Raw genomic sequence first — 16842 nt, forward strand, 5'->3', positions numbered from 1 at the left:
GATTTTAAACCAGCATCTGCAGTTCTTTCCTATACCAAATGTACTCAAGTCAGATTCATCCAAATATACCTCAAAATTAGATCTGTAAAACACTCATCAACTTTCAACAGACTAAATTAAAGTCAGCTTCTCTTTGGGCAACAGAGTGCCTCCTGTACGGATTTTAGAGAAACTAGGATGTAGTGTGCATTCTGACTATGCTAATGCTAACTTGCACACCAAATTTCAAATTTCTAAGTTATGTTAGATGTAATATGTAAATTCAAAGTTTTGTTAAATATGTTCTGTTTTTACTCTCTTGTAGAGGACAGTGAATTAAAAAGAACATTACAGTCTTTAGCTTGTGGCAAAGCTCGTGTGTTGAACAAACTTCCAAAGGGAAAAGAAGTAGAAGATGGAGACAAGCTAATCTTTAATGATGACTTCAAGCACAAACTGTTTAGAATAAAGATCAACCAAATCCAGATGAAAGAAACGGTATGTATTTCCTCTAATACTGTGACGTTACCAAATATCATTTTGATTCATAGTCATTCACATTCTTTATCCCAATGACTCTTGACATTGTAGCATCTTTGGACAGTTCAGTTACATATATTTCCTCAATTTATTTTTTAAAATGGTGTATTACATAAAACATTGGAGGTGCTGGCTCGAAGGACCAAATGGCCTCCTGCACCTATTTTCTATGTTTCTATATTTTTGCCAAGCCATTTCATTAATCAAAAAGGCTGTTCGAATTAATTGAGTATTTTAATGCAGTGCATTCCTTTGCATGGAAAAGGGGGCACTATTAGTTATAGAGAAAATCAAGGACAAGTACCCAAGAAAGTCAGTAGGATAAGAGTGAAAGTTAATAAGTTGAATGATGGTAAATTGAAGAATATCTAACACTTTGACATTTTTCAGGTTGAGGAGCAGACAAGCACCACCGAGCGAGTGTTCCAGGATAGACAGTACCAAATCGATGCTGCTATAGTCCGAATCATGAAAATGAGGAAGACGCTCAGCCATAACCTCCTTGTTTCAGAACTCTACAACCAGTTAAAATTTCCAGTAAAGGTAATTAATTTCTTCACGTAATGCACAATTTTGGGGAGCAAACACATAGCAGGTTGTCAGAAAATGTATTTGTGTCTCTCCCGCCCCCGGACCTCTGAAGCTCTTTGCTCAGAAAGCTCGAGACTGGGGATCAAAGTTGTGCAGCACTGAAACAAGCCCTTCAGTCCATTGTGCCAATGCTGAATCTGTCAATACTCATGGTATCTCCCAGGCCTCCTCTGTCCCGGTTTTTCAAGTGCTCATCTAAATATCGCTTCACTGTTGTGAGAGTTTCTGCCCCCACCACCCTCTCAGGTAGTCATTTCAGATTTTGTCTGGGTGAAAAATTCTTCCACAAATCCTTTCTAAATCACCTATCTGTGTCTTCTGGTTATAAAGGCCTCTGCTAAGGGGTAACATTTCTTGCAATCTGTCCCTTCCATGTTCCTCATAATTTTGTGCCTCTTAAAAACTGGGACATCGTGGTGACGCAGTAGTAAAGCTACTGCCTTACAGCGCCAGACATCCAGTTTCAACCCTCACTGCGGGTGCTGTCTGTATGGAGTTTGTAGATTCTCCTTGTGACTGCGTGGGTTTTCTCGAGACGTTTCAGTTTGCTCGCACATTCAAAAGACGTGCAGGTTTGCAGGCTAATTAGCTTCTGTAAATTGTCTCCAGTGTGTCAGAGTGAACTAGTGTATGGGTGATTGCTGGACTCGGGCCGAAGGGCCTGTTTCCATGCTGTATGTCTAAACTAAACTTAATGAGGTCGCGGCTCAGTCTCCCCACACCAAGGAAACACAAGCTGCCTTTCCACCATTTCATCGTACTGAGTCATGCCACAAAAAACAAAGTGAGTTAAAATGGTTAGCAACCAGATGATCCATAAGGCCTTGATGGACCGAGTGCAGGTGTTCAGTGAAACGGTCACTGAGTCTGCGCTTGATCTTGCCGATGTACAGGAGACCACAAAGGGAACACTGGATGTAGTAGATGAAGTTAGAAGAAATGCATGTGAACCTCTTTCTCACCTGGAAGTCCCTGCTGGGATCCCTGTTTCAGTTGTCAGCATCTGCACCTGTCAGGTGGGCCCTGTGACTGGTTGTTCTGAATACTCGGGCTCCAGAGTTGAAATTTTAAAGGGAATGTATGTTTTAAATCCTAACATGTTCCAAACGGGCAACAACTTTAGAATAGAAGTTGACCTAGTAGACCGTTCAAAAAGGATTGCAGGGGAAATATTTATGTTTTCATGGACAAGCTAGTTTAACAAGTGCTAGTGGTCTCAACAGTAATACAGAGATGTGGACATATGTTTGTGCGTAGCGGTTGGCACAGATACAGTAATGCTATTCTCGGACAGCATTTGAAACATAATCCATAGATCCTTGAAAGTGCCAACACATTAAGAGATAAAGGCATATAGCATGCTTGCCTTAAAGTTGCAACTTTACAACCACTGATTAGGCCACATGGTGTAATGTGTGCCAGTCTGGTCTGTACAAAGGAAGGATATGATTGCACTAGGGAGCAGGCGGAGTAAATTCACCAGGATGCTTTCTGGATTGGACTTTAGTTATGGGTTGGGATTGGACAGGCTGCACTTGTTTTCTCTGGGCTGAGGAGTGACCCGACTGAAATTTACAAGATTGGCGGATAGGGTAAGATTGGCGGATAAGTGTGGATAGGGTACATGTCAAAAATCTCTTTCCTAGAGTATTTGAATGTTGTTAAGTGGCCTAATCGTTGGTTATTTTTGTTCTTCACCTCTTGCTTTTTTATCGATTCCTTCAGCCTGGAGATCTGAAGAAAAGAATTGAGTCTCTAATTGATCGGGATTACATGGAGAGGGACAAAGACAATGCCAACCAGTATCATTACGTGGCCTAATGTACAGACCAAGACTTGATTCTGGCACTTGACTCACCGACGGAAAAGGCACTGATTCTGTCTGTGCCCATTTTGGATTTTGTTTGGTTCTGCACCATCCAGCCAAAGGCTCTTGTGAAGTGAAGGAAGGAGTGGTAACCTGTTCTCCAACAGCTTCCAGCAAATGCCTTTGTTTCCCGAGGATCATTTCTCCAGAAAGTGTGAAAATGGCACAGGAATAAATGCACTTCCCTTCAAGTGGCTAAAGACTGACTATTTCGTGTCTAGGCTCACTCGATTTCTTGTGAAACTCGCATCCTTTTGGTTTAGACGTAATTGTCTGCACGTCACTCCCCTCATATTACTAGCAGCCTGAAATCTGTTGAGAGAGCTCTATTAATATATAAACATGCAAGATACCCTCAGTACAAAATGTTTCACACTATATATTGATCTTTGGCTTTACTGCAGCAGTGAATTAAAAAATATTTTTGATCTGTGAAACTGGCATTTTTATTTTTTAAACAATCAAAACAACTGATAAAGCAATCAACTTTAAGCAATAGTGGCCTCATCTTTATACCTGGTCACCAGTGCATGTCGCAGTGTAACAGTTAGGTGGGGTTTTTTTTTTGCATGTATTTGTGTGAAAGAAGAAATGTTGCATCAGACTAGAGGTGACTTTTTGGAAAACCGTAAAAGTGCCAAAGACTTGAATGTCAACACATTATTCCACTAAAATCCTGCCCTATAAAATACTTGTTGCTAGAACAGTTATGCTTGATATTTGTTTTAGCTTCAGTAACATCTTCATCACCTTCTGCCAATTGGCAATTGATACTTCCATTGCTTTTTCAGAGTAGTTTCTCTTTTCAGTGATGCTACCTGCTCAATTAGTTATTTCTCCATTAATGGCCCCCAGAGAGGATCTTAAATCTTTGCAGAAGTGTACATAACACCAGATTGCATTGTACAAAATATACAAATGTTCCTTTATATTCTTCATTGTAAATTGTTCAGAAAGCTAACTAGTCTGCTCGACATGGGCTTCTGAATCTTTGTGAGTTTTGTGATAACTTGTTTCATATTGTAAATATGTTACCTCTGTTCATGACAAAAGTCATCCTGAAATTAATAGGACTTTTTTTTTTCTTGTGATAACATAAAATGATTTTCTGCTCTGGGCCATGTCTTTTTTGAGTTACATTTGTATAATGTCTTAGTGCTGATGTCTCACGTTGTGGAAAAAGTTTAAGTATTTATATTGAAAAATTAAAATTGTGTCATTTTTTTGTACCTTTCACCTAGCCATGGAAAATATTGCAATTGGGCCAAGTCCACTTCAGGTTTTAGTTTTCAGAGATTAAACATTTTTCAACCTCTCCTCTAACTATTTAACGTTTTTTTTAAAATCAAGAGTGTGATATTCTTAATTTGGGGTATGTCTTATATAATTCCAGAGATGGTATAAGTGATTAAAATATACCTGCTTCAAAAGGACATTTGGTATTTAACCCAGGCAATGGATAAGAAACAAGCTGGGGTTTTTTTAGGTTGCATTATCTTTCTTGTACATCATGTTACTGTGTAATTCACTTTTCTTCTCGCAGCTGCAAAATTTTGCTTTGAGGAACTAGGATATGAATGGATTCCCCCTGCCCTGGTGACCAGTCCAAATGTGAAACTGTTGCCACAGCGACCAATGAAGACTTTACGTTGTTGCAGGCAGGCTGATAGAATGGGTTAATAGATAGCATATGAACATTGATACTGAGAAATGTTACGTACTAAATTTTGTTGGAAGAATGAGTAATGGCATTGTTCCAAAAGTTAAATGAACAGAGATACCTATGGAATATATGTGCATTGTTGACTTATCAGCAACCAGAGAAAAATGATGTAGCATCTGAAGATGTTTTGATGAACCTTTATTAAACACCAAAAAAGACACAAAGTGGTGGAGTAACTCAGCGGGGCAGGCAGCATCTCTATAGACTCCGAACCTGAAGAAGGGGCTTGATCTGAAGCGCCACCCATCCATATTCTCCAGCGATGTTGCCTGACCCGCTGTGTTACTCCAGCACTGTCGTTTTTTGTAAATCGCCATCTGTAGTTTGTTGTGTGGACTTTATAAAACACTAGATCAGCCATAACCAGAGCACATGTTCATTTCTGAGTGAATCGTTTCAGGAAAGATATAGCTTTTACTAAAATGATCCAAAAGATTGAGAACTTTAATATTGATAGACTGAAAATACTGGGATTGTTATTGCAAGATTGAATGGTGTGATTTTAAAATCACGAGGACAGCAGATAGAAAATGGAAATCAAAAATGGTGGATGCTGCAAATCTGAAGCACCCAACAAGTCAGGCAGTGTCTCAGGAAAGAGAAACAGTTAATGTTTCAGGTTAGAGATGTCATCAGAACTAGGAAGGGGAAACAAATCAGTTTTTTGTAGCTGCGTAGATAAGGGATGGATGTGTAGAATAAAAGGGACTGTCTCTTGTGAGATGAGTCCAATGGGGTGGGGGTGGTGCAGGGAGGTAGAGTAGCAGTCACAAATGCATCAGAGGACAAATTCAACCTGGCAAATGTGCTGGTGGAGAGGAACCAGGTGTGAGCCTCTATTGATGGAAGAAGTGGCAGGCCCTCAGAACCTCCTGATGCAGGATGGAAATGTGAGATTAGGTTCAAAATGATGAACTAGTTGGGATTGGGGAATTGGAAATAATAGATGGTATCAAAATGTTATGGATGTAGGTGGGAATGGGTGGATGAGAGCAGAAGGATGGAGCCATGACAGGAAGAAATAAGTTCTGAGGGGTATGTGCAAGGTAAAGTGATGGGACTGTCCAGACAGTGATGATTGTGGTTCTTGAACAGGGAAAAAGTTTGGAAGGCTAGAAACTAACAGGAAGTCACAAGGAAATTAGATAGGTGATAGTGCAGGAAAGAGTGACCTGGTGTTCAATGATGGGGTCGTGGATCAGAGCGAGATGGAATGCATCTGAGATCTACTGTTTGGTCCCTGTTCACTGGACTCCCACAGCACCACCCTTGGCAGGTTTCATGAAGATGTGTGGGTTGGTATCAATAAAGTGCTGCAATTTCAACAGGTCAGAGTGAGCAAGGGAGTGGAAACCCAAAGGCAGTCAGCAATGGCTAGATCCAGAGAAGATGTAAACTTTCAGGAGAAAGGTTCAACAATCTGGGGTGCGGGAGCAGAAGTGAATGATTCAATGGCCATATAAATGTCTATTCTAGACAGTGTTCTGTCATCGGACCATTGGCAATGGAGAGGAGGGGTTGCTGCAGATTTTGCAAAGCTCAACCTGGCCAGAACATACATAGTGAATGGCAGGGCCTTGTGGGATGTTTTGAACAGCAAGATCTTGGGGTAGACAAGGAACTGCAGATGCTGAAATTCTGAGCAAAATACCCTGAGTGCTGAAGAAACAGCAAGTCAGGCAGCATCTCTGGAGGACATTTTGAGTTGAGACCCTTATTCAGATGTTTAGATTTTCGGGGACGTCTCCAGTTCTGCAGAAAATATGAAAGCTTGAAAGCACCCTACCACTGTAGGTAAGAACTGATTTTTTTTTTCCTGCAGTAAAACTAAGGAACTGGTTGTGACTTTGGAAGAGGAAGGTTGAGAATCCACAAACCTGTCTTCTCACAGTGGTGGAGTCAAAAATTCAAATTCCTGGGCCTGCAAGTCTCTGAAGACCCAGCACATTGATGCAATCAGAAAGAATCAATAATCAACACTGCCTGACCTGTTGGGTGCTTCAGATTTGCAACATCCACAGTTTTTGATTTCCATTTTCTATCTGCTGTCCTCAAGATTGTGGAGCTTCAGTATTCCAACAAATACTCTCATGAACATCTGCAGGTGTATAGTAGAGAGCAGGTTGACTGGTTGCATCATAGCCTGGTTTGGCAACTCAAACACCCAAAAATTAAGAAGTTTGCAGAAATGGTGAACACTGCCCAGTCCATCATGGGTACTGTCTCCCCACCATCAAAAGAATCGACAGGAATCGCTGCCTCAAAAAGGGGGTATTGTCTTTGCTATTTCTAGAGAGCATGGCTATGGTATTATTGTTTGCTTTTTATTTACTGAACTTATTTTCAGTTGTTTATTATGGTGTTTACAGAATACTCTGGATATATGTTGTGCTGCTGCAAGTAAGAATCTCATTGTTCCATTTTGGGACATGACAATACAATACTTGACTTTTTTCTTGTTATCAGAATATTGTAAGAGACTCATATGTTACGGATTCATTCCCAATTTTCCAATCTACTTTATTACAGCGCTTCCAAGTAGTTATATTTTGTTTCTTCTCGTTTTAAAGTATCTGTAAGACTGATGTATGGTTTGATTGTACTCTTGTATGTTATGTTTTCCTGAATAGCATGCAAAACAAAGTTTTAGATGTACACGTGACAATAATACACTAATACCAAAATAAGTCGTTCTGGAAAATGGCGACACAGATAGACAGTGTGGTGAAGAAAGCACGCATACCTTCATAGAACATGTATAGGCAATATGTATGGAAGTTGGGATGCTAAAAAGAAAGGAGTTGTAAAAAAAAAAAACTGGTTAGCCTATACTTATAGAGCATTGTGTGCAGTTCTAGTGGCCATGTTTTAGGAAGTACATGATTAAGCTGGACAGGCACAGAAAAGATTCACGGGAATATCACCTGGATTGTAGGGCTTGAGTTATGTGGAGATAACTATATGGGCTGGGACTGTTTTCCATGGAGCAATTGAGTGACCTTATAGAGGTTTATAAGATTATGATAGGTGTAGGTAAGGTGGATGATCGATGTCTTTTCCCTACTGTAGGGTACATAGAAAATAGAACAGTACAGCACAGGAACAGGTCCATCGGCCCACAATGCCGAAAATGATGGCAAGTAGCTGATCCATATCCCTCTATTCCTTGCACTTTCATGTTTCTATCCAGAAGCTCCTTAAATGCATCTGCCTCCACCACCACCCCAAACATTGCGTTCCAGGCCTCCACCGCTTGCTGCGTAAAATACTCTGCCCTGTATATCTCCATTAAATGTTCTCCCTCTCACCATATAGCTTTGCACTCTACTGTTGGACATTTCCATTCTGTGAAAAAGGTCTCAGGGGAGTCTAACACTAGTGGACATAGGTTTAAGCTGAGAAGCGAAAAATTTGAGGGGCAACATTTTCACATATGGAGTGCTGGATATATGGAATGTGCTGCCAGAGGGGCTGATAGAGGCAGGTATAATTACAATGTTTAGAAGGGATTTTGACAAGTAAATGGATTAGAAATATTTATGGGGATATAGGCCAAATACAGGCAAATGGGATTAGTTTAGATTGGCATCTTGGTTGGTGTGAACAAGTTGAGACCATTGATCATTAGGGTTTCAAACAAAACAGAAAAAGAATGACAATTGTAAAAACAGGGAACTGCAAAAAAAAGACAAAGTGCTGGAGTAACAGTGGGTCATGCAACATCTCTGGAAATCATGGATCGGTGTTGTTTCAGGTCAGGACCCTTCGTCAAACTGATTGTGGTGGGGAAGGGCAAGATAGCTGGAAGAGAGCAGGGATAGGACAAAACCTGTCAAGTGATAGGTGGATATAGGTGAAGGGGGTGTTTGATAGGCAGATAGTTGGACAAAGGCCAGAGGTGAAAAGACAAAAGATGTGATACAAGGATAGAAGAGTTCCAAATTGCAAAGCCAAAGAAAATAATGTTGATGGAATGGGTGGGGGTGGGGGGGAGAAATAGGTGTGATTCCAGGTGGGGCACAGGAAAGGGAAGGGGGAGCATTGTGAAGGGAAGGTTGGGGTGGGGGGTGGTTACCTAAAATTGGAAAATTCAATGTTCATATCCTGCCCCTCAAGATGGATCAAGGATACAGTTCCCCTGGTCCTATCGTTTCACCCCACAATCTCTGCATCTACACATCATTCTCTGACATTTTCGCCAACTCCAACATAATCCCACCACTGGTCATAGCTTACCATCCCCACCCCTTTCCCCCTTCTTCAGATTCCGCTACCTCTCTACCCCCCCCCCCCCCCCCCCCCTCACAACTGCTTCCCACCCAAACCACCCTCTCCCCTGGTACTTTCCCTTGAAACTGCAGGAGATGTATCACCTGTCCTTATACCTCCTCCCTCGCATCCATCTAGGGAACCCAGCATGTGGCCTCCTTTACATCGGCAAGATCAAGCATGGACTCGGCGAACACTTGCGTTTGGTCCGCAAAGACCTACTAGACCTCCCAGTAGCTAACTGTTTTAACATCTCTTCCCATTCTCATACTGACCTTTCTGTCCAGGGCCTTCGCCATTGCCAGGGTGAGACCACACGCAAACTAGAATAACAGCACCTCATATTACAATAGACAATATCTGCAGGAGTAGGCCATTTGGCCCTTCGAGCCAGCACTGCTATTCAATATGTTCATGGCTGATCATCCACAATCAGTACCCCATTCCTGCCCTCTCCCCGTACCCCCTGGCTCCGCTATCATTAAGAATCTAACTCTCTCTTGAAAGCATCCAGAGAATTGGCCTCCACTGCCTTCTGAGGCAGAGAATTCCACAGATTTACAACTCTGAGTGAAAAAGGTTTTCCTCATCTCCGTTCTAAATGGCCTACCTCTTATTCTTAATTTCACTTGGTAACTTACAATCTAACGGTATGAACATTGAATTCTCGAATTTAAAGTAACTAACCAACCCTCCCTTTCCCCTTCCCCCTCCCCCTTTTTCCCAGTGCCCCACCTGGACTCATACCTATTTCTCCCCCTCCCCTTCCACCCACATTACTTCCTCTGACTTCACAATTCACTCCTCTTCTCTGCTTATGTCACAACTTTTGTCCAACCATCTGCCTATTAAACATCCCCCTCATTTATAACGACCTAAAACTTGACAGATTTTATCCTGCTCCTCCTCTCTTCCAGCTTTCTTACCCTTCCCCTCCCTGCCACAATCAGTCTGAAGAAGAGACCCAGCCTGAAATGTTACCTGTCATGTTCTCCAGAGATGTTGCCTGACCAGCTTAGTTACTCCAGCATTTCGTCTTTTTTTCATGGACGCATGCAGCCTCATTCCAGGCTTGGACGTGTTAGCCAGACAAATTATACATCGCCCTCTACCACACTCGGCAGGCATTCGCTGCGTGGTTCATTGGTGCTGTCCTTGGACAGTTGTAAGCCTTGCTGAACTCTTCAAAGTTGCTCATTGCCCCAAGGACCCTGCAAAGTAAAAATACGTGCTCACCGCCCAGGCACAAATCTAAACTAGTATAAATTTACACATTTGCTGGAACTCAACCAAAAATACTGATATGATTTTAAACACCATCATCACACCCCATGCAACACAAAGCAACTGGGTGCTAACTACAATTTTCCTCTTTTTATGGTAATTTCAAATCCCCCTCCCCTTTCTCTTACCCCAGCCACTCAACCCCCACATGCCCCCCCCCCCCCCCACCACAGACCTTACACACTCACCCCTGGACTACCTGTATGAATCTGTGTCACCAGACTTGAGTGCCTGAGATTTGGTACTCAAAATATTGCCGACTTCCTGGTGCATCCAAGGCTTCTGCTTGGGGAATACTCAGATGGTTTTGGTGAAGCGCACTCCTCTACATATTTCCTTATGAAGTTGGTAACAACCATGACGTATTTGTTCAAGTCCATTGCTGAATCCCAGAACATTGCCTAGTCTACCAATTCCAAGTAATCACGGAGTCGTTTCTCTACTTCCACTGTGCTGCTCTGTGCAGTCCTCACCACTGTAGCTGTGCTATCAGAACGCTCCCTGTTCTCGGGAAGAAAGGACAGCCAGATGGGCTGCTTTCACAAAATGAGGGTGAGGGATGGAGCGAAGGGCATCTTTGATGGTGGAATAGCAGTGGTTGAGGGTGTTTGATCCTCTGGTGCTGCAGCACACGTACTGGTGGTAGTCTGGAAGTGACTTCAAGACTGGCCTTGTTGAAATCTCTAGCAATGAAGGGAAAGACATCGGAAAAACGCGCTGTCTGGTGTTTGTTAACCACAGTAATGCAGCTCCTCCGGTGCCAGATAATCATTTAGCTGCAGCGGGATGTTGACCGTGGACATTACAAAGGAGGAGAATTCCCTCGGGAGATAGAAGGGATAGCACTTCGCTGAACGATGTTCTAAGTGTGGAGAGCAGGAGTTGGACAGTACTGCTACGTCTAAGCACTAGAGGAAGCACAAGAGACTGATGCCTCCACCTCTCCCATTCTCTGATTCCTCTGTTTGGTCCTTGTGATTAATGGAGAAACCTTCGGGCTGAGGGTGTGAGTCTGGGGAGCTGGGAGTGACCCATGTCTGCGAAACACAGCACACAGCATTCCCTCATATCCCTTTCATAAACTCAAGAATAACATATTTAACAATAGTCACTCTGAACCTCACCTGAATTCAGGAGGACTGTGATACCCATTCAGAATTATACTCCGAGCTGCTGCAGGGCGGTGTCCACTGCATCTGACCTGGAGCGGGTAAAGATCAGACAGGCGTGGTGTTACCTACACAGACCAGTACGGAGCTAAAGCCGGAGTATGTTCTGGTTAGTTGCTTAATTGCGAGAAGAAACCGAGAGCAGTCCAAAGTTACCAGTAATGTTTGGTCCCACACATTATTGGACGGTAGACTCAACAGTGCTGTGTTCACTGATGAATGAAGCATTTTACTGTGATCTTGCCCTTTCCCAGAGGGGTCTCCACATACAGTGTGCCTGGTGTCATCTGGGCTGCATTCAAGGAGCACAGTTGGAACTTTACCGCTGTAGTTAGTGTATCGACACTGGGATTTGCAACAGAACAGCCTATTATGAACCCTGACCAGGCAGTAAGATGTGGACTGTGTGATGTTGCGTTATCAAACTGCTGGTTTCCCTAGGATTCTGCCAAGGGCAGAGTCACAGGCATTGACGTTTTTGGTTTGCCTTTTGGTGCCTGAGATTGGTGGTGAATAGCAAAATTATCAGCCCCATTGACATGTGAAGACCAGATCAATATAAGTTTTTAAAGTGTAGGTTGATAAACCTTTGAATGATCAGAGGATTGAGCATCATGGAGCTGAGAGAGAGGAGGAGTTCAGGCCTGTGGCAGATCAGCTGGCTGCCTGGCCCCTGTGCATTTATCTTCATGTGAAACACTACTCACGTGAGCATAACTTAGAAAGAATAGTTGATTATGGTTCAGTTTCAGGCCAGGTAAGAGTGCCTCTTCCTTGTTTCCTCTCTTCTCTCTTATCCATTTCCGATACGCCTGGAGGGTAGAATTCCAGTCATTAATAATAGTATGGGACTGCTTCTGGGCTCCCTCCAATCCCTTCCCCTATCACCATTTCTCAATGTGATTGCCATGTATAATTTTAGAATTGGGATGGGTGCGTTCATACAAGTCGCTCTGCATGGTTTGGTAATGGGGCATCGGCAGGATGGTAGTTGGGGGGTTGACACTCAGGGGTGAAGCTTTCGTGCAGGGGAGAAGTGTGTATGTGTGGGGGGAGGGAGGGGGGGGGAGAGCAGGATCCTGAAAGGTTGTGTTCAGCCGGTTGAGAGTTGGGGTAAAGGCAGATTCCCACGTGATTCATGATCAAGCTTCCAAAGAGTGGGGGAATAGCAAAGAGCAGTGTTGAGATGTGTATGAAGGAACTGCAGATGGTGGTTTATACCAACGATAGACACAAAACACTGGAGTAGTTCAGCCAGTCAGGGAGCATCTCTCGAGATGGTTTGAGAGCCAGTGGGTTTGCTATGTGGGAGAGAATACTAGCCAGTGACTACAGCATTGGTGAGCATAGACCCACTCTCATGCTGGCTGCTCTGGTGAAGTGATGGATCAGTGACTACCATGAGGTCATGTCAGTGGCACTGCTTACCCTAAAGGCCTGGCGGAGGCCAGCGTTGTCTGCAATGTTCTCCCCCAACGTTTGCTGCCCCTTCACCTGCAGGGAACAAGGTTAAGGTCCAGCATTTAGAAATACTCAAACTGGTACGACACACATCCCTATCACATTTTGATTGCAATGATACCCCACCATGCTACTCAGGAGCATTGTAAGGGAGTAATTGACACAGTCATGGAAAGGAGAGCAAAATGCCCGTAATTTCACCCAGTCCCCCTCCACCACCACCCTCCTTCAGCCGACTGCATTCAACCTTACCTTGTCCACTCTCTCTCCAGATCAAAGCTGTGGCCACCTGTTGGGGTCTGAGCTGAACCTCTCTCCCCATGGGGTGCATGGACCATTCCTTGTTTCCAAGCAACAGGAATCCCTTCATCTCTTTCTCTGGTATATGGCTGATTGGGGCACCTCCCTGCTCTTGTACAGAATGGAAAGTGGCACACCTTTGCTGCCAGTGTACGCCCCGCTCTCACGTCATTCATCTAGCACACTACCCTTCCCTTTCTCAACTCCACCATCTCCATCTCAGGGACAGGTGGGTGACAATATCCATCACAGGCTCACAGACCCCCTTGGCTGCCTCACCAACAGCTCCCGCCACCTTGCTTCCTGTAGCAACCCCAATCCATTCCCACAATTTCTTCTGCTCCATCCTGTCTGTTTGGGTGACTACACTTTCCACATCAATGATTTATTTCCTTAAATCACGGTTTCCCTCCAATGCAGTTGACAGCCACTCTCAGGCACCTCTGTTCCATGGCCCACACTTTCATCACTCCCCCCCCCCCCCCCCCCCTGCACCCATCCAGAGTTAGGATAGGTCCCCTTGTTGTCAGTTTCCAACCCACCAGCCTCCACATCCAATGGACCACAAAACTTCTGTGGCACCATCTTCTCATGCCCTCCTGCTTCCAGCATTGCAAAGGAACTGGTCCACTCTGCTGTCCCCATCAGTCACCCCCATATAACCACAATACCTTGTCCTTTCACCTCCTCCCTTCCCACCATCCAGGGACCCAAACAAATCCTCCAGGTGAAGCAGCAATTCACTTGCAACTCCATTCTTCCAATCTAACATACAGCATTCTGTGATCACAGTGTGGTCTCTTCTACATTGGAAGCATCACTGCAGATGGAGACAGTTTTGCAGAGCACCTGCCTCAGTCCATGGGAGTTGATCCTGAGCTTCCTGAAGCCTGCCACCGTGATTCTTCATTACCCTACCAGTCTGACGTTACTGGCTTTGAGGCAGGGGAGGCTGAAACTACAGTGCCCAGGGAAAAGATTAAAGGGGACCAACGAGACCACCTTTTCACTCAGAGAGTGGTGGGTATATGCAACGAGCTGTGGGGGGACTAGTAGAGGCGCTTACAATTACAATGTTTTTAAAGATATTTGGACAGGTACATGGGTAGAAAAGGTTCAGAGGGACATGGGTCAAGTGCAGGAAAAGGGATTAGTGTAGAAGGCTCCCATGGTCAGCACAGACATGCGGCCTGTTTCTGTGCTGTGTAACTGTGACGCTAGCAGCTCTCCAGACCAATGGGCAGGGTTTAATGTTTTAGTTCGTGTACGGAGGGCAGGAGAATGAGGCCGATGGAGGGTGCGAGGCCTGGGGACATGAGGTGGATGTAGGGTGGGAGGCCTGGGGAAATGAGGTGGTTGTAGGGTGGGAGGCCTGGGGACGAGGTGGTTGTAGGGTGTGAGGGTGAGGACATGAGGTGGGTGTAAGGTGGGAGGCCTGGGGACATGAGGTGGTTGTAGGGTGTGAGGGTGAGGTGGTTGTAGGGTGCGAGGCCTGGGGACATGAGGTGGTTGTAGGGTGCGAGGGTGAGGTGGTTGTAGGGTGCAAGGCCTGGGGACATGAGGTGGTTGTAAGGTGGGAGGCCTGGGGAAATGAGGTGGTTGTAGGGTGCAAGGCCTGGGGACATGAGGTGGATGTAGGGTGGGAGGGTGAGGTAATGAAGTGATTGAGGATTGTGTGTGGGGTTGAGGTGATGGAGAATTTGGTGATAGGGGGTTGAGGTGATGGAGGGTGGGGAATGGGAAGATGGAGGGGTTGAGGGTGGGGAATGGGGTGTTGAGGGTGGGGAATGAAGTGATTAATGATTGTTGGTGGGAATTGATGGAGGATGTGTGGATGGGGAGTGTGATGGCGGGTGGAGAATTGTCGAGTGGTCCTGGCGACATAAATTCTTGATTGAGAGAGCGGCATTGGCAGCGCCCAGAACAGACTGCGTTGGAAACCTACCTTCAGTCCCGCCAGTGCCCAGTAGTAGTCGCTGTATTGCTTCACCACACAGTCGGCCTCAGCCTTAAACTTTGAAATAGAGGCATTGCTCCACCACTGGTGCAAATTCCCATTTTTATCATATTCGCGGCCTGTAAATAAAACAAATTAATTAAAATCCCTGAGACTTGTGCTTACAATTACTAACTCGGAGGAGACGTGAAATGTTAGAAGATTAGAAATCAACATCAAGGTGATTGGGCAGAGAAGTGGCAGATGAAGTTTACTGTTGAGAAATATGAAGTGCAGCATTTTGGTAGTGAGAATGAGAATAGGATACAAGACCAGAGAGACTGGGGAGATACATGTTCATTGTTTGTTGCAAGTGACTAAAAAAGGCATGCAGGTTTCTGGGCTTTATATGCAGAAACACAGAGAACCAGAGCAAAAATGTGATGGTGGGCCTTTATAAAATTATGATTCACCCACAGGTGGCGTGTGTGTTCATTTCTAGAAGTCGAGCTTTAGGGAAGATGGGAAGGCTTTGGAAGGAGTGGAGACTAACTTGACTGAGATAGTTCTTAGGATGGGGAGAGGGAGTGACTTTAGTTAAGTAGCTAGATTGAAGAAACCACGGGTGTTCTGCTGAGAACAGGGAAGATTCATCCAACAGAGGGATTTAAGATCAGGAAGGGTTGAGAAGGAGTAAGAGGGAGAAATTGTGAGAAGAACTGAGCTGTTCTTCCATTTTGTTTTTTAATATGAGCAGCACTTCATTCCGTGGGAATCGAACTTTACTGCAGTGAATCTGCTCTCTAGGCCGAGGCTAAACAGGCCTGGTACAGGTGACCCATAGAGCCCCCCAAAAAAGTCTGCTGAACACAAAATTAGTGCTTGTGAACTCAAGGTTACAACTAGATGAAAGCTTTTCACTGTACCTTGGTACACATGACGATAAACTAAACTGAAGACACTTTAATCATCCTACATAGTTAAGAAGCCTGTTTCTCAGTATAAAATTACGGAATGCTGGATCACAATAGTTAACCTATACTATTCGTGTACATATACGTGATTAACCTTGCCTTTATGCTATCAAAAATTATACAAAAGTATTGCATGCTTTGAATCTGCATATCAATCTCTCGATTCTCTGCTTCCCTCGTCCGACAAGTATTGCTTAATTATTGCGAATAAAGTAACTACAGTTTGATAGTCACTCATGTCTCATGTGAATCATTCTGACATGACCGTGCGGAACCTTGTCAAATGCCCTGCTGGTCCATATAGACATCTACAGCATTGCCATCATCAACCTTTTTGGTCTTTTCCTAAAAAAAACTTTCAGATGCAAAAGACCCGATCTCCCACATACAAAACCATGCTGACTAATCAACCCTTGTCTATCCAAATGCGCATATATATCAAATCCCTCAGAATCCTCTCCAGTAACTTGCCGACCACAGATGTTAGGCTCACTAACCAAGAGTTCCCAGACTTTTCCTTGCAACCCTTCTGAAATACATCATTAGCCACCCTCCAATTATCATTACTGGCACCTCACTAATGATAATTCATAAATCTCAGCCAGGGCATCAGCCATTTCTTCTCTAGCTTCCCACAGTATCCTCCAATACATCTGATCAGGCCTGGGAAATCTATCTACCTTCATACACCTTAGGGTATCCAGCACCTCCACAACTGTAGTATGGATTGTCCTCAAGACATCTTCATT

General features: G+C 44.2%; 2 protein-coding genes across 3 annotated transcripts in view; one reads left to right on the forward strand and one right to left on the reverse strand.

The window, feature by feature from the left end:
• cul4a (cullin 4A) overlaps positions 1 to 4451 on the forward strand; it is a 40242-nt gene extending 35791 nt beyond the window's left edge. Inside the window, exons 18-20 of one of the 2 annotated variants that reach the window (XM_078409297.1) lie at positions 305 to 477; positions 910 to 1062; positions 2836 to 4451. In XM_078409297.1, the coding sequence (XP_078265423.1) occupies positions 305 to 477; positions 910 to 1062; positions 2836 to 2931 (422 nt within the window). In that variant the 3' untranslated portion in view covers positions 2932 to 4451. The remainder of the gene's footprint in view (positions 1 to 304; positions 478 to 909; positions 1063 to 2835) is intronic. The other variant, XM_078409299.1, reaches the window with a different exon arrangement.
• Positions 4452 to 9906: 5455 nt separating this feature from the next.
• phex (phosphate regulating endopeptidase homolog, X-linked) overlaps positions 9907 to 16842 on the reverse strand; it is an 85485-nt gene continuing 78549 nt past the window's right edge. The window contains exons 18-22 of the mRNA XM_078408714.1: positions 15129 to 15259; positions 12851 to 12916; positions 12130 to 12234; positions 11378 to 11454; positions 9907 to 10180 (exon numbers count right to left, since the gene is read on the reverse strand). Coding sequence (XP_078264840.1) covers positions 10078 to 10180; positions 11378 to 11454; positions 12130 to 12234; positions 12851 to 12916; positions 15129 to 15259 — 482 coding nt within the window. The 3' untranslated portion in view covers positions 9907 to 10077. The remainder of the gene's footprint in view (positions 10181 to 11377; positions 11455 to 12129; positions 12235 to 12850; positions 12917 to 15128; positions 15260 to 16842) is intronic.

Source organism: Rhinoraja longicauda, chromosome 12 (assembly GCF_053455715.1).
Source record: "Rhinoraja longicauda isolate Sanriku21f chromosome 12, sRhiLon1.1, whole genome shotgun sequence".
NCBI lineage: Eukaryota > Metazoa > Chordata > Chondrichthyes > Rajiformes > Arhynchobatidae > Rhinoraja > Rhinoraja longicauda.